The 17,171-nt window shown below is 49.6% G+C and overlaps 2 protein-coding genes across 2 annotated transcripts in view; both read right to left on the reverse strand.

Moving 5' to 3' along the window:
- Positions 1–1,921: 1,921 nt before the first annotated feature.
- On the reverse strand, positions 1,922–7,998 carry CEBPE (CCAAT enhancer binding protein epsilon). The gene is made up of 2 exons (XM_035135430.2): positions 5,081–7,998; positions 1,922–2,221 (listed from the first exon to the last, which is right to left on the reverse strand). Exons 1-2 carry the CDS (start codon positions 5,513–5,515, stop codon positions 1,922–1,924), a joined length of 735 nt encoding a protein of 244 aa, XP_034991321.1. The 5' UTR covers positions 5,516–7,998.
- A 537-nt stretch (positions 7,999–8,535) lies between these two features.
- SLC7A8 (solute carrier family 7 member 8) overlaps positions 8,536–17,171 on the reverse strand; it is a 33,962-nt gene continuing 25,326 nt past the window's right edge. The window contains exons 4-11 of the mRNA XM_035135429.2: positions 12,317–12,442; positions 11,855–12,008; positions 11,385–11,508; positions 11,182–11,285; positions 10,507–10,603; positions 10,114–10,263; positions 9,227–9,404; positions 8,536–9,109 (exon numbers count right to left, since the gene is read on the reverse strand). Coding sequence (XP_034991320.2) covers positions 8,961–9,109; positions 9,227–9,404; positions 10,114–10,263; positions 10,507–10,603; positions 11,182–11,285; positions 11,385–11,508; positions 11,855–12,008; positions 12,317–12,442 — 1,082 coding nt within the window. The 3' untranslated portion in view covers positions 8,536–8,960. The remainder of the gene's footprint in view (positions 9,110–9,226; positions 9,405–10,113; positions 10,264–10,506; positions 10,604–11,181; positions 11,286–11,384; positions 11,509–11,854; positions 12,009–12,316; positions 12,443–17,171) is intronic.

The following is a 17,171-nucleotide window of genomic DNA, read 5'->3' on the forward strand; positions in this document are numbered from 1 at the left end:
GTTTTTACAAAAATGCATGGAATTTTCCATAAGGCTCGCCATCTCCGTCTCGTGTCACATTGCATATTTCACTTAAAGCACACTTGTGACGTTTTATTTGCAGCTGCATGGCTGAATCCAGAGACTGAAATGGAGGCAAAGTAGACGCTCTGCCAGTGAGCGAAGGATCTTCCCACATTTCCTCCTATAAGGACATAAGAGAAGCTTCCTGGATCAGGCTCGTGGCCCACCTAGTCCAGCATCCTGTTCTCCCAGTTGCCACCCAGTTGCCTATGGGAAACCAGCAAGCAGGACCCGAGCACAATATCACTTCCCCCTCCTGCGGTTTCCAGCAACTGGTATTCAGAAGCATTACTGCCGCCGACTGTGGAGGCAGAACATAGCCATTGCAGCTAGTTGCCATCGGTAGCACTTCTCCTCCATGAATTTGTCCAACCCTCTTTCAAAGCCACCAGCCCACATTGCTGGCTGTCACTGTCTGAGTGGCATAGTTTAGTACTTTCATTGATCTGCCCTGAATCTTCCAGCGTTCAGATTCATTGGATAGCCACAAGTTCTACAATTACTATGCATTTTTCTCTCTGCATTATTTTATCGGCTTCTGTAATGTCACCTCTTTCTCAAATCTTCTCTGAGCTAAAAGGCCCCACAATACTGCAAACCTTCCTCAAAGCGGAGCCCCTTAATCATTTCGCTTGCCCTTTGTGAACCTTTTCCCAGTTGGGCTGTTGGTGCAATTGACTACACAGGAAACTGTCTCACCCTGAAAGACCAGGTGCGCAGCCTGGGAGTCATTTTGGACTCACAGCTGTCCATGGAGGCGCAGGTCAATTCTGTGTCCAGGGCAGCTGTCTATCAGCTCCATCTGGTACGCAAGCTGAGACCCTACCTGCCTGCAGACTGTCTCGACAGAGTGGTGCATGCTCTAGTTATCTCCCGCTTGGACTACTGCATGCGCTCTACGTGGGGCTACCTTTGAAGGTGACTCGGAAACTACAACTAATCCAGAATGCGGCAGCTAGACTGGTGACTGGGAGCGGCCGCCAAGACCACATAACACCGGTCTTGAAAGATCTACATTGGCTCCCAGTACGTTTCCGAACACAATTCAAAAGTGTTGGTGCTGACCTTTGAAGTCCTAAAAGGCCTCGACCCAGTATACCTGAAGGAGTGTCTCCACCCCCATCGTTCAGCCTGGACACTGAGGTCCAGCTCCAAGGACCTTCTGGAGGTTCCCTCACTGCAAGAAGCGAAGTTACAGGGAACCAGGCAGAGGGCCTTCTCGGTGGTGGCACCCACCATGTGGAACGCCCTCCCATCAGATGTCAAGGAAATGAACAACTACTTGACTTTTAGAAAACGTCTGAAGGCAATCCTGTTTAGGAAAGTTTTTAATGTTTGATGTTTTATCGTGTTTTTAATATTCTGTTGGAAGCCGCCCAGAGTGGCTGGGGAGGCCCGGCCAGATCTCTTTTTTTGAGGGGGGGGGCGCAGAAGTACGCATGCCGCTAAACATTTTGTGAATCTAAGTTTGGCCTCATTGAGGGGCAGTATTTCAATATGAAAATGAGAGTACCCCTAAACTTTTTCTTTTAGGGGGGAAAGCACTGATTGCCACTGTTGGCCTGTTTAGCTCAGCACTGCCTGCGATGACCAGCAATTGCTTCCCAGGGTCATGAGTCAAGAAAGGTACCTGGAAAAGCCCACAGCCTTCTGCATGCAAAGCATATGCCCTGCCACGGAGCTACAGGCCTTCCCCAATTCCCTCCTATAAAAGAAAACGACACATCACTAAAGCAAGCATGTGCCATGAGAGATCCTTTTATTTACACACTCAAAATTGCACGCGCCCACCCCCCTCTCGATTTCAAGCGCTGCCCCTTCCTTGCTTGCTCCCCACCCCACCCCACCCCGGCCGGCTTCAGCTGCAGCCCCCAAGCCCTTTGATAAGCCCGGCAGCCTCAGGCATCTGGCGGAAAATGTCACGGAGGGTCTCTGTCTCCTGTACCAGCTGCTCCACCCGGCTGCGCAGCCTCTCGTTCTCGCCCAGGAGCTCCACCATCCGCTGCTGGGTCTCCAGCACCCGGCGCTTGGCCTTGTCGCGGCTCTTGCGCACGGCGATGTTGTTGCGCTCGCGGCGTAGCCGGTACTCCAGGCTGTCTTTGTTGACCGATTTCTTCCCCTTGGGGGTGCAGGGCGGGGACGGGCTGCAAGGGGGGCCCTGCGGAGACACAGAGGGAGGAGCAGGAAGGGCCAGGAGTCAGGGATTTTATTTGCTCAAAGGAGGAAAACTTCTCAAGTTTGCAGGTTTCCGAAACAGCTTGCAAAAGCGAAACATGGCCGTCCTTTGGAACTCTCTGAATTTTGCAGTGCAGTTCTCCGGGCAATCAGTGTTGACAAAAATGCATGTTAGCATAAGGTAATAATTACTGTATTAGCAAATGTGCAGTATATTGGTAAAATCTCTTGCAAAAGGTGTACAGTAGTCAAAACTGCTTACAAAATGTGTTTACTAGGGGAAAATCGTACTAAAACGCCAGTGAATTTTCACGAGGAGTCTTGCTGAAATCTCACATTGTCGCAGAGATGTAAAGAATGGAATTTAAAATTGGAAAAAGCAAGAAAGCAATAAAATTGAAATGGGATAGATCCTTCCATGGGTTAGGGACAATAGCACAAGTGTCTGTTTGTTTGTGTGTATGTGTGTGTGTGTGTGTGTGAGAGAGAGAGAGAGAGAGAGAGAGAGCATTGGGCTTCAAAACCCACAGCTGGCCAATACTTTTATCAAATCAAATTGTCATGAAAGTGTAGCCGACTTGAAACAGTATAAAAATTAGTCGTGAAGCCAGCTTGTGGACTCAGGGCATTTCCAGGCAGGAGCTTCATACTGTAAATGGATCGTTCAGATATCGCAAATAGATCATTTAAATCAGATTTTAATAATAATAATGATGATGATGATTAATTTATTTGATTTCCCCGCGAAATGGATAAATTTGGGTTAATGGGGGAAAGATACGGGTTGGCATTTTAATGCCAACAATGTGGGTGGACACTGCGAAACATTTGCACCTGCCTAGAAACGCCCTCCATGCCAAGATGGAGATTGCCAGTTGTAGGAGGGCCCTCCCAGATGCTCTAGATATCGGCTCCACACCCTTGGATCCTGGGATAAGCAGCGGCAGCTGGTGACCATTGAAACTGGTGGGGCCGTAAGTGGAACCACAGCCAATGGCAGGCAGAGACACAGCAGATTATAGTTTCGTCCCCACCTTCCTGCCTGCCGAGCTCTGCAGAGATAACCCTAAGAAGGAGGAAGCTGGCAGGCAGGGCCACTCCTTGGAATGGGTGCATGCAAGAATCAAAGAAATAATCAAATAAGTAGCAATAAAATAAGGAGGAGAACAAGGTAGGCAGGTGGGGCTGGCTGAGGTTGGTGGGGCTGTGCCTCCAGATGCCCTTATGGGCCCAGCCTGCTCTAGAAGCACTACCCACCCCTCTCATAGAATCCTAGAATTGTAGAGTTGGAAGGGACCCCCAGGGTCATCCAGTCCAACCCCCTTCAAGGCAGGAACCTGGCGTCCCATCCAATCTGAAACCAAACCGGACCCTGCTTAGCTTTTGTACGTGTGCTGGCAGTTTTATTGCTGCGCCACTACAAAACCTTGTTTATGAGAAAGTCTGTGCTTGTAACACAGATCCTTGGTTTAGGTTAAAGGAAGTCGGGAAGTCACTGATATATGCATTCTTCCATGTATCTGAAATCTCTCAAGTTCTCAGTGTTTTTTAATGGTTGCATTAAATAGTCCTGCAATTGTTTGTTGTTGTAGTATTTTGCTGGCAGCTCATGTGGTCCCTGTGTTTTACCTAATTTCGCCTGGTCGATCGCTTGTTCCATCATAGGTCCTTGGTTCTCTGCACATCACCTCACAAAATCATCTCTCGTTCACTCGCAGTCGTGGAAAGGGCCCTTTAATGGAGCTGTTGAAGGAGGCTTTGGGTTGTTTTTTAACCTCTGTTAAGCTCAGCTCTTTCCCCCTTTTTCTTGGTGTAGGTTATAGCTTTTATCAAGCATTTATCCCAGTGTTGCAGAGACAGCGTTCACAAGGGCTGACGAGGGACAGTGGGGTCCCGGTTTAAGAGGGCAAGGCAAGTCAGGTTTTAGGAATGGAGGCAAATACTTCAGGACTGAGCCCTATAGTTCCGGATAGAAAGGAACTGGGATCCAAAAAGAACCCATTTTTGCCCCCTCTCTTGGCTCCCTTAAAAACCTCTCCTTGAAAACCACCTTTTCTGTGCGACCTTTGGCAAAACAGGCGCTTCTCCAGGGGCAACAAACATGGTGCCAGACCTTGTTTAACTGCATCATCCCTGACTGTTGGGGCTGATGGGGGGGGCTAGAGCCCAGCAACATCTGGAGGGCACAACATGGGTTACCCCCTGCTCTTGCCCATGCACCCGGTCCCTGCTGTAACTAAACCTAAGTATTTGCAACCGACCTAACTGCATCTTCTTCCCATCTCCCACTGTCTCTCCACTTCCTTCCCCTTCCCCTGCTCTCGCCTGTGCATCAGGTTATAGATTTAATCCCCCAAAGGGACATTCTTTTTACTCTCTAAAGCACTTTCAGAAACAATAGTTAACAATTTATTAACAGTAATAAATACTCAAAGAAGATTGAGGTTGGGGGTGGGGTGGGGTAAGGAGCTGCGCCAGTGTGGACAGGGTGCCAGGTTTTGGAGTCAGGAGGAGCTCAGACCCTAAGAAGAGCCTGCAGGATCAGGCCAGTGGCCCAGCAAGCCCAGCATCCTGTTCTCACAGGGGCCAACCAGAGGCCTGTAGGAACTTCACAATGAGGATTTGAGCACCTTCCTGTGGCTTCCAGCAACTGGCATTCAGAAGCATCTCTGCCTCCAACTACAACAGGAGAACGTAGCCGGCAGGGTGAGTAGCCACCAATAACCTCCAAAGGGGGGGTCACCATTTGTTACATTTGGTTATAGTGTGAGAAAGTCTCCAAGCTGGGTGAGGGTGATGAAAGCAAAGCTGGGAACAGGGAGACCGTGCTTCTCTTCCTTACCTTGAGGACTCTCAGGGCTTGTCCGGCCCGCATGCCAGGCTGAGCGAGGGCCACCTGGGCGCAGTGGGCTGGCGAGAAGTGCATGGGGCTGTAGGGATGGCGGCCACCTGCGCGACCGGCTTCGCCTCCTCGTGGCTCCTCCTTGACAGCGACCGGCCGTGGGTCGAAGGGACCGAGGACCTTGCGCTCCCCTCCATAAGACAAGTAGGGGTAGGGCTCCCCAGGGAAGAAATTGGAGAAGGGGGTGCTTGGCTTGGGCCCCCTCTGCCCAGCCCCTTGCAGCAGCTCCGAGAGCAGCTGCTCGTCTCCAATGTAGGAGGCCAGCTCCGACTCACAGAGGGGCCCCAGGTCTGTGCCGCTGGGCCTGGCAGGGGGCATCTCCAGGGCCTGGTATTGCCGCTGCTCACTGCCCTCAAAATACCCTCCTTGGGACATGGTGCCAAGTTGAAGTCTCAAATTCCGTGACTTCTCTCCTCTGTGTTGTCCGGGTCTGCTAGCGGCCCCAATGCACTCGTTCCTTGCCTTCCTATATTTCAATGGCTCCTCTCCGAGTTTCTCCAGAATTATTATTATTATTATTATTATTATTATTATTATTACTTGTTGTTCTTTATGTTGCTTGTTGCTTCAGCTTATGCGAGGGTCCCTTCCTCTCCAGCTGATTCTTTGGTTTCCTTCTTTGACACCAATTTGCCCTCCTTGACTTTTAAAATCTTGTTTGCTCTTTCATACCTCCTTTTCTCGGAATGTCCAATTTTCTTCCTTCTTGGTTCCCCCTCTACCTTTTCTTTCTGTCACTGTCACATTCCTCTTCTCATCTCCCCTCTGTGCACCGTTCCCTCTTTCTGCAGGTCTGCAGCTTCTTCCCTCTTTCTCTCCGTCTTCTTCCTTCCCTCCTTCGTCTCCCTCCCCCTTCCTTCCTCTTTTTCTGAGGCGGACCCCTGCTCCTGCGAAGAGCAATTTGCCTCATCCACCCTAGCAATCTCTCCCCCATGATCCTCATCCACTTCTGGAGGGTCTTCACATTACTGTCATGCAATGAGAATGTGTGATCCTGGGGGCACTTTTCCTCCCCCCCCCCGCCATAAGCCGTACCCTGCCTCACTCAAACAGCACCTATCACCACTTGGGATTGAATCAGTGATCTTCTGCATGCAACAATACAACTTTTAGAAGACACCTGAAGGCAGGCCTGTATCGGGAGGTTTTTTATTTTTGATGTTTTATTATATGTGTTGGAAGCTGCCCAGAGTGGCTGGGGCAACCCAGCAAGATGGGTGGGAGATAAATAATAAAACTATCATCATAATCACTATTAATATCATTATTATTAAGGCAGGTGCTCTACCACTGAATGCAGACGGCTGAGGAACCTGTGTCCAATCTGGATGTTGCTGAACTATGGCTCCCATTGCCCCTGTGGATGGTAAATGACAGAATTAAACCAAATAAAGAAATGGGAGCACACTGGTGTGAAAGTTTTCTTGCAGTTTTGCCAGCGTTTGCACCAGAGGGCTTGCTTCTGGAAGCCCCCTTGCCACCTATCAGGGGCCATATTGAAATTTGCAAAAGCTTGCCGTAGTTTTCCTCTGCGGTGTCTCTGAACACCAGCAGGTGGGGCCCCGAGGCCAGTAGTGCAACTGCACTGAGATAGGGAGCAGTGCAAAACAAAACAAAAGTAGTTATTTTGAGGTTGAAAGGGAAGGCTTGCCCTAGAAGCCTTTGGTGGTGTGCCCACTCACCTGGTGTGTAGAGCTCTTACTAAAGGATGCTTTGGCAGAGACCTCCCAATTAATTTGGTAATGACCTCCAAAAGTTCCTCTTGCGGGAGGCCCAGGTTGCCCTTGCATAGAAAGTTGTCAAAATCACTTCACTTTGCGGTGAAAGAACCAGCCTCTTTTATAATCACCACCGCACCATCTAGATCGCCATAAGGAAACACGGGTAGGGATTTGCCATATATGAAGGAGATATGAGGATAGACTGCCAGTGTCAGGGAAGACTTAACTTTCACCTGTTTTGTTTCCCTTTCTTATATATTATAGTATTTCCTTTGGTAACTTTGATGGTGTGTGTGTGTATTCTCCCCCTGCTCTCCATTTTATCCATAGAACCTTGTGAGGTTGCCTTAAGATGAGTGGCTGGTCCCAAATCAGTCAATGAGCCTTGTAGCTGAGTGGATTCGAACCAACCACACGTTTAAAACACCATGACACTGCTTTAACCATCATGGCTTCCCCCAGGACTCATGAGAACTGCAGTTGGTTAGGGATGTTCAGAACTCTGAAAATTGTAGCCCTGTGAGGGGCATAGAAGCCTTGTCACAACTCTCTCAGCACCTTTAACAAACTGTTGTTTAGTCGTGTCCGACTCTTCGTAACAAACTAGTTCCCAAGATTCTTTGTGGGGAGGGGGAAGAAACAAGACTATTGGGTGGTTTAGCTGTACTCTAAGGTGCGGATGTGACCTGAGTCTCCCCAGCTGACACGCATTCTTACCACATGGGCATTTCTGCCATCAGACCTTTCCCTCCTGTTGTAGGAGTAAAGCTAACTCTCTTCTCATCTGACCATCTTCAGTGGTCCTTTGAAGGCTTGGAACCCTGTCAGTGAACCCAGCTGGTTTCAGCAGCAGCAGGACACATTATTAAGGATTCTACAAACCCCAAAAGCTCTGAAATGGTATTTCTAAGCTGGCAGGGAGGAGGATGGGAGACAAAACTATGAGTTGGCTCTGCCTTTACCTGCCATTGGTCTTCCTGCTTCCCAACCTATCAGTCCCAGGAGGGACCACTAAGACCTGTCAAGGCTTGTTTCCCATCCCAGTGAAATATAACCACTATGTTCTGTTGCCACTACTGTACATCAGGAACCAGTTGCTGGAGGAGGGCTGCGTACTACATGCCCAGCTTATGGGCTTTCTGGGGGTATATGTCCAATGCGTGAAACTAGGCAGGCCTTCAATTAAATCTAGTGGGACTCTTCTCGTGTTCTTGGAGGACAGGAGTAATTTGTGGGTGTGAGGGCCACTCCTGTCCCGATAGCGAAAGTCTTCATGCCCTACCTTCTCACATTGCAGTGCAGGAATTAACCTTTAAACCTGCCTTTCCTCACTCCGTAAGGTCTCTCTGATATTCCTGAGTCAGTTTCTACTAGCATGCTATGCCAATGAAAATAATACATTGCCTTCTGGCAAACGTGTTCTACAAATGGAAGTTTATCTTTCAAAATTTCATTGAGTGGAAAGACTGGCACGCACGATCAAAATAGCGCAATACTTGTCAAGGTGGTAGCAATCTCTGTGAAATAATTCCACTGGGAAAGCAAGAGTTAGCAGACTGGATGGTGTGTACGAAGCAGTATTTTACACATCCTAGAATACAGCATTTAAGGCAACAGGGATGGCAAGTTTAGCTTAATTTATTACATCAAAAAAAAAGAGAGAAAGAAAGAGAGAAAAGTGAAAAATACAAGGACACAAAAACAATGGGAGAAGACCCTCTCCCACGAAATGAGGTTCAAACCCAAAGAGAATATTCCCAACAATATAAGGCAACAATAACAAAGGGGCCCCTTCCAGCAGGGTGCGCCGGGGACGTGGGTGTGGTGTCGTTGGCTGTGAAGAGAGCTCCCATCTTTTCCAGCTCCAGCAGGGGGCACTGCTGGTGGGGAGTGGTGGATGTGGGTACTCCAGCCCCAGTAGGGGTTTAGTGCAGGAAACTGGGTGAGGCACTAGTGAGGCATTCCCAGCTATTCCAGTCCCAGCGTGTGGTGCTGTTGGGAGCAATAAGAGAGCTTTGGCTGTGCAGGGAGCTCCCATTTACTTCAGCGCCCCCAAAGGGTACTGCACTGCTTCTTCTACCCCCAGCCACCAAGAAGGCTCAGTTCTGAGGATACTTCGAGTCTTCAGTTCCACACATTGGCTCCAGCTGTTCTTTGGACTCTTTGCTGAGGTTGGTTTTAGGTTTCCCTGAATCCATTTCAGGGTACACAACAACACAAAGCTTCTGTCCTAGCCGAGTCACTACCTCTGCAATAAAATAAGGGTAAGCGGGTGAGCTTTAAGATAGGAGGAGAAAACCCACAGCGTCATTTTTCAAAATGGAATTTCAAAAAATTCCCACCCAATTATCTGCCCAGGACTCACCAATAAAAGTGTGGAAGGCAGGTGGTTTGTGCTGCCAATGCACACCTAGGTAGTAGACTGGGACGCCTGTCAGCATGATGGCTAGGCCAATACCACACACCACAGGTTCTGACCATAAGCTGAACACCAACAGGAAGGCCCAGAACAGCAGGTAGATTATGGGGAAGAACAGGCTCACCTGGGGAGGAAAGAGATGGGTTGGATCTGGGCAGGAGCATCAGGAAGTGGGATGCAAGGGAAAAGGCTGGGAGAACAGAGGTTTCTCTATCAAGAACAAAGCTAGCAGATGTGGGATGAATCCTACCCCAGTGGTAGAGGACATGCCTTGCATGCAGAAGGTCCCAAGCTCAGCCTCCAGCACCTCTAGCAATGGGGATCTGCTGCTGCTAGTCAAAATAGGCCAAAAGTGGACCCACACTCCAAGACATCCACCAATTTTGCTAGCAGTGGTGCCGCCACGGGGGAATTCTTTGCTGAGTGCTCCAGAAAAAAGAAATAGTAGTCTGCTCTGCTCCAATGTCTCCCCGACCCTCAGCCTTCACCCTCACTCAGGAAACACTCAGGTTCTGGATTATGTTCCTGGGTCATATAGGATCCTGTGGCCCTTCAGATGCTCTTAAGACTCCAGCTCCCATCAGCTCTAGCTAGCAAGGCCAATGACCAGGAACATTGGGAATGTTCAGCAACAACTGGAGGACTACAGGTTCTGGTATAAAGGTTTGATTCAGTTGGAAACAGGAAATTTAAAACCATGTGTTTTAAATCAGTGATGTGACTATGATTCAGCTCAATCCATCCTGTGTGGTTCCAAGTGAAGACAACACTGGTGTGAGAAGGTGACAGAGGCTGACATAAGTAGAGCAGAAATGTGATGGCAGGCGTCTTACCTTGATGGGACGGTGTCGGTGAGGTTCCCGCCAGCGCAGCACAACTTGCCCAGCCACAGTCACTCCGTAGAACAGGTAGTTGATGAAGCCCACATAATTGATCAGGGTATATATATCACTTGTTACTAGCATAAGCAATGTTGAAAGACACTGCCAGAGACAGACAAAAGGAGAGAGAAAATGCAATTATATTGTTTTCAGAGAAATCACCCAAGGTACTTGGTCTGCCAAACCGACAGCACCTGCCGGCTAATCCCATCAATTCCCAGGAAAATGCCCCTGCCAAGTTCTTCAGTCACTGACAATTCTAACCCTGTACTGGCAGACACTTTCTCCTCATCCCTCACTGATGCATCAACTGTCCCCCTCCCAACTCTTTTTTTGTTGACTCACAGTGAAAAGTAGGGCAGGTATGGGAGTGCAGCGTCGCACGTGGATCATAGCCAATACGCTGGGCAGGTGGCCTTCCCGGGCTCCAGCAAAAAATAGTCTGTGAATGTTGGAGAGAGAACATCATAAATGCAAGCAGTGTGCTGCAATATTATTTACTTACTTTGATCAGCACTGAGGAAGGAAGCTGGCTCTACACTGTGAACAGGACTTACTAAAGAAAAGACCCCGGGAAAGAATAGAGAAGGCTTAAATGGATGAAGGGCCAACTTAGTTCCCCAGTCCTAATATAGGTGTTAAAAGTAAAACTGAATTAGAGAGGTAGCACTATGAAGACATGGGTGAGCAATGCAGTTGTGTGTGGAAGAGGAGCTGCTGCTATAATGGCACTTGATAGCTGAGGATTTCAGCAGATGGAACTTGTAAATGAGAATACCTCACTGAATGTCTGCTGAAGGCAGTGGGTTGTGTCAACTGGTGCAATGGGATTTGTGGTTCCTCTCCTCCTCCCATGCCCACCCAAATCTGCTCCAGAGGGTACACAATCCTTCAGAGCTGAATTTGAGGGTGCACCAGGGTGCTGCATGAGACAGAAGAGGAAGCTTAATTGCACACACAAAAGTCTGTTATGCCAGCAGAGCTGCAGCATTTGGGGTATGTACTCCCATGTTTACTCACCTAGAGGAAGTGAAAAGTGATCCATTTACTCCTCCAAAAGTGGAAAGGGCAACAGAGATGGGCATGATCCAAGCCATGACTCCTAACAGTTTCTCTCCAAATGTCTGTGAGGAAGGCAGCAGGAAGAGAGCATGTGGTTAGGGGCATTGTATTTGGAAACAAGGGGAAGGTGAATTTGCACAATGGTGTAGATGGGGCCTCACCACCGCGACAGCATTGGAGGCCAGCAACTCCTGGGGCGACATGGCAGTGACATAGGCGACATTGGCGAAGACGTAGACGAAGGTGACCAGGGGAATGGAGATGAAGATGGCTCGAGGCAAGTTCCTGTGAGGAAAAACAATTACAGTTGTACCTTGGTTCTCAAATGCCTTGGCTCTCAAACAAATCGGCTCCCGAACAATCGAAAACCAGAAGTGAGTGTTCTGGTTTTTGAACAATTTTTGGAATCCAAACATCCAGCACGGCTTCTGCAGCTTCCAATTGGCTGTAGGGTGCTCCTGCATCCAATTGGGAGCCGCACCTTGCTTTTTGAACAATTCCAGGAGTCAAATGGACTCCCAGAATGCATTCGGCTGGAGAACCAAGGTACGACTGTGGAGTGGAAGAGAGGAATAAGAGTTAAAATGGGTCTCATTCCCCTGTATCGCCACCAAGGGGGACACTGACTCACTTGTAAGGGTCAACCAGTTCTTCAGTGACATAGTTGAGGAAGTTCCAGCCCCCATAGGCAAAAGAGCCCTGTAAGAAGGATAGGGCCACCAATCCCACATCTGGTGTCTGGAAAAACTCAAAAGCATGTTTCGGCTCCAGCCAGAAGTATTCGCCTGCACAAAGGAGATATTGAAATACAAAAAGGGTTCTTTAAACAAAACGGGTGGGCTGTTCTCCCCCCCCTTTCTCTGGATCAGCTAATTCTCCCCCTCTCTGATACAGACTGGGGCAGGAAACTATGGAAGCCAATCCAGTCTCTAAATCAGCTTACTAAGGAATGTTGATAACCCTGAATTTAAAACACTGCAGCTTATTCTCCTTGGTGTGTGTGTGCATGTGGGGCGGGTGAGGAGAGGCAAATACAGTCCATTGGGGAGACAGACTCCTGCCCCCTTCTTTGTCTGACCAGGCTGGGCCTCACCTTTGCAGATCTGTACGACTCCCATAACAATGATAAGTCCCAACGCCAGCAGTTTCCCTGCCGTGAAGATATCCTGGACACGTGTGGCCCAACGCACGCTGGCACAGTTCACCCAAGTCAGCAGTACTGTGGAGAAGCAGGAAAGTCAGTGGGGGAAGGGACTGTCAACATTCCTATTCTGGCCCAAATCTCTCAGTCAAGGCCAGTTTCATGACTGTGGGACACAACACTGGAGCCAGATAATGCCGGGAGCAATCTGTTTCGTTAGGGGCAAATTCAGATGCTGCACTGGCACTTTCCAGGAACAAACAAGGACAGCTTTCTGGTTCAGAGCAGCCACAGCCTTCTTTGGGTTTTGACTGAGATTGTGATTATGGCCTGGGTTATATTCTGTAAATCTCTTATTATATCACAACCTCTCATAATAAAATAATGGTACAAATATATTCTGCTCCTACAACTGTTTAAGGGTGAAGGTATTCAGAAAGAACAATTTATGATCAGCGGACAAGTGATCACAGATACTGTCCCTTATTATTTGAAGGGGACCAAGGTACATGACCCACCCCTCAGGATTGTAATCTGGGATTAAATCTGTGCCATGCAGTATATGGGAAGGAAAAAAACCACAGTTCCTATAAATGTTCCTGGAAGTTTGAGGGAATGAAAAACAAACAGATGAGGGAGGGGGAGGTGGTGACCTATTTGGCACCCAGCCTGGCTGCATCAAAACATCCCGTCAGCACAAACAGCCCCTGTCCCCTGGTAAGATAACACCACACAAACAGGGTTTACAGACAGGCAGACAGGCAGATAGGTAGAAATCCTTACTCCCCTAAACCTTCCAGTGCCTACACACCACAGCAAACAGGAGTGACAAATCAGACCTTCCATTTATCTTGCCCAAATCCATCACACAATCCATCACACTTCCACACTAACCACAATATATGCACAAAATTTTGACAATAGCCAAAATGTAGAGGCAAGCTATCACACATACAAATAGTCTTATACAAGATTGCAGTCGCAACAAAGAATTATTTGGATAACTATGTACAGGAATAATCACTTGCAGATACATTAACCTATCATCCATTTAGTGGACAAATGGGGAAGCTGTGGAGCCCTCCAGGTGTTGCTGGACTACAGGTCCCAGCATCCCTGACTAATGGTCATGCTGGCTGCAGGGGCTGATAGGAGTTGGAGTCCAATGGCATCAGGAGGGCCACTGGCCTTCCCATTCGCCACTCCTGATATTGCATATCAATATTCAAACTCAGCAACACCACCAAGGCATATCTGTATGCCCACATTTACTCTCTGGTTTACACAAAGAAGCAGTTCTTTTACAAAACATGCAAAACCACCCTAGCACAGGAGCTTAATGCTTTGTTTGCAGTGCAGGGAGAAAAGAAACTTGACGTCTAGGGTCACATACATACACACGCTCTCTTTCATGCCAACTCTTTTTTAACTTGACAACAATTCCACCACAAGTTGGCATTAAAGTTTGAAAAAAATTAAACATCTCTGAGGAGTGAGGTACCTGTTCTCCAGATACATAGTCTGTTTACATTATATGAAAAGTATTATGCATCAACACCCATTTACTTTGCTATTCAGAGTATAATTGTAATAAATAATAATAGTAATGATAGGCCAAGAGAAGGTTTAGCAGCCCACACTGGGAATCCTTAATGGTTCTGATAAGGTCCACGAGCCTTCACAGCTCTGCCCTAACATCATGCATGAATACATGCATGTAGATCAGGCATCGGCAACCTCCAGCCCATGGAGGCCGTTTATCCGGCCCACGGGCCACCCGTGAACTGAGCTGCCCGGTTGGCAAGTCCCCCATGCGCTGCGGTAAACTGGCGCAGCGCGGTGCGGGGACTCACTGAGCGGCGCCGGAAATCGCGTCTATGCAGTCGCAGAAGCAATTTCTGGTGCTGCGGACATTTTTGAAATGGGCAGCCAGCACCAGAAATCGCTTCTCTGCAGCCGCGGACATGTGCAGAAGCCATTTCCAGTGTTTGGGACATGGCAGCGCGGCACTGGAAATCGCTTCTGCGCCTGTGCGGCCCATGGGCAGAAGACGTTGTCGGTGCCTGATGTAGATATATGGCAAGAAAACAAATGTTGCATTGTTTATGTTTCTCTTGACCTTGTTCAGGTTGTGAGACACGGGGCGGAGGAAGGGGGTCCGATGGGGGCGGTCCGCCCTGGGTGTCACCACTGGGGGGTGACAAAATGCCGGGCAGCACTTGCCATGGGGCCTGCAACGCCCCATGGGAGTGACGCAGTGGATTGGGCGCCCGCAGGCTCCGTGCTGCCCCAAGCGGTCCACCCGCCGCCTCCCCCTCAGCTGAAGGGCATCTGAGTGGGAGGAGGCAGACAGACTTCTTGGAGCCCCCCCCCCCCCGGGCGCAGGGCACACGTGCCGCCCCAGGCACCCAATCAGCTTCCTCCACCACTGGCGAGAGGTAAAAATGTATCTCATTCATACTCTGTCCAATGTCCTCTCCTTGCTTTTTTCTTTGGAGGGTGGGAGGGATGGAAGAGAGAGTTACAGGACCCCCAAAACACAACAGACCAAGAGGAAGTGGAAACTTCTCTGCTTACTCTGCATCCCTTTGCACAATCATTTCAGTTCAAGTCCAAAAGGCTCAAAACAGGAAGCCTGGAGGCAGCTTAACAGAAAACCAGTCTGGGGCTGGGGTGAGGAGAGCAGTGTGCGTGTGTGCGCATTTTAAGGCTGTTTAACACATGAAATTTATCTATAAAACAGAGAGATTCTTCACAAAGGAGATTATGTGGAGGTTGGTTGACTATCTGTCATGGATGCTTTAGTTCAGGCATACCCAAACTTCGGCCCTCCAGATGTTTTGGACTACAATTCCCATCATCCCTGACCACTGGTCCTGTTAGCTAGGGATCATGGGAGTTGTAGGCCAAAACATCTGGAGGGCTGCAGTTTGGGGATGCCTGCTTTAGTTGATATTCCTGCATTGCAGGGAGTTAGTCTAGATGGCCCTTGGGGACCCTTCTAACTATGATTCTATTATACATACTGTAGTTATGTACATTCGCTGCATACAAGTTGGAAACCAATATGACTGCTTTTAAACTATACTGTATGTTAATTACCCTGAAAAAGCAACAGAGTATTTAACAAGAGAGTGACATGTGTTACGGTAAGAGGTAAGTGGTGTGCATTTATTGCTCCTGAATATGTACTTTAAACAACTTGATTTCATCAGGAACTGTCACAGTGGCCGGAGTGGACTACTTCAGAGTAACGACGCTACGCAGCTCTGCATTTTATTCTTTTATTGGTGCTGCGTATTTACAGTGCTCAAGTCATTGCTATTTACACGGAGCGATGTTGTCAGTCGGTTTCAGAACCTCCTAATGGCTTTTGGCGCGTCTTTCTCCAACACAAAAGCTTTGGCAGACCCATCCTCTTGCCCCTCCTCTTCCTGCGTAATTCTGGAGTTGGAGGGATGGGTCTTCCCCCCTTGCTTGCCCCTTCCTGTCCCACCTGGGACCCTGGCTCCTCTACCTTGCCTGAGCCTCGGACACGACTTCCTGCTTCCCCACTGGAATCGGAACTCTCCCTGCTTTCCCCTTTGCTCGGGGACGGGCTTGAACTCAGGAGGGGAGGGACTTCGCGATATCCCCTGTCCCTCACATCCACCCCCCTCCCAAGCTCTCCTTCACCCCTCCCCAGGCCCCCCCCATGTGTCGGTGACGACTGGAAGCCTAAGAACTCAGTGCTCTCCGAGCCCGTTGGTGTGAATACCTCCCCCCAGTCCTGCGAGCCCCCCCCTTCCGCCTGGGCGGACGGGAATCCCAAAAAGTCCGTGGCGTCAGAGCTGGTGGGGGTAAAAACGTTCTGCCAATCTGCTCCTTCCTCTGACTGGGTGGATCTCGGTGACACCCATACCTCATCCTCTGGTTCCTCAAACTCCGCTTCCCAGCGCCATGGTGAGCTGCTCTCCCGTGCCTCCTCCTCCTCCCCCTCCCTTTCCATGTGCCAGGGCTTGGGTCTGTGGGGAAAGAGGGCGTGAAATTCTTCCACCAAGAATTCCTCCTGTATCTGAGTGGCTGGGACCCATTCATTCTGGGACGGTGGAGCATCCTCCCATGCCATGAGGTACTCCAGTCCCCCCACCCCCCACCTTGAATCCAGGATGGCCGTGGCCTCATTGAGTTGCTCCCTGCCTTCCCTCTCCCCCCCTCCCTCGGGGGTTTGTTCGCCGTCTCGGAGCCTGCTGCTTTCCCTGTACGGCGACAGCAGCGATCTATGAAACACTGGATGCACCCTCATGTCCTCTGGCAGTGCCAGCCTGTATGCCACCGGGTTTACCTGTTGCGTGACCGTGAAGGGGCCCAGCCTTTTGGGTGCCAGCTTTTTGCACCTCCCTCTGGTGGGAAGGCCCTCCGAGGACAACCACACCTTGTCCCCCACCCTGATGACCTCCCCTTGTCGCCTGTGGCGATCTGCCCCCTTTTTGTACGCTTCCTTGGCCCTCTCCAAGTGTTCTCTGAGCTGCTGGTGCACCGTCTCCAGTTCCTCTGCCCAATCCTCAGCCTGTGGGCCCTCCTCCTCCTCCTCCCTCTCCCTCTCTGGGAAAGATCTGAGGTCGCGCCCGTAATTGGCCTTAAAGGGCGACACCCCTGTGGAGACGTGCACCGCATTGTTGTAGGCAAATTCTGCCAGTGGCAGGCGATCCACCCAGTCCGTTTGCCTCTGGCTGACGTAACATCTCAGGTACTGCTGCAGAATGGCGTTGACCCGCTCCGCCTGTCCATTGGTCTGCGGGTGCCGAGCCGTCGACAAGCTGACCTC

Source organism: Zootoca vivipara, chromosome 13 (genome assembly GCF_963506605.1).
Source record: "Zootoca vivipara chromosome 13, rZooViv1.1, whole genome shotgun sequence".
Lineage (NCBI taxonomy): Eukaryota > Metazoa > Chordata > Lepidosauria > Squamata > Lacertidae > Zootoca > Zootoca vivipara.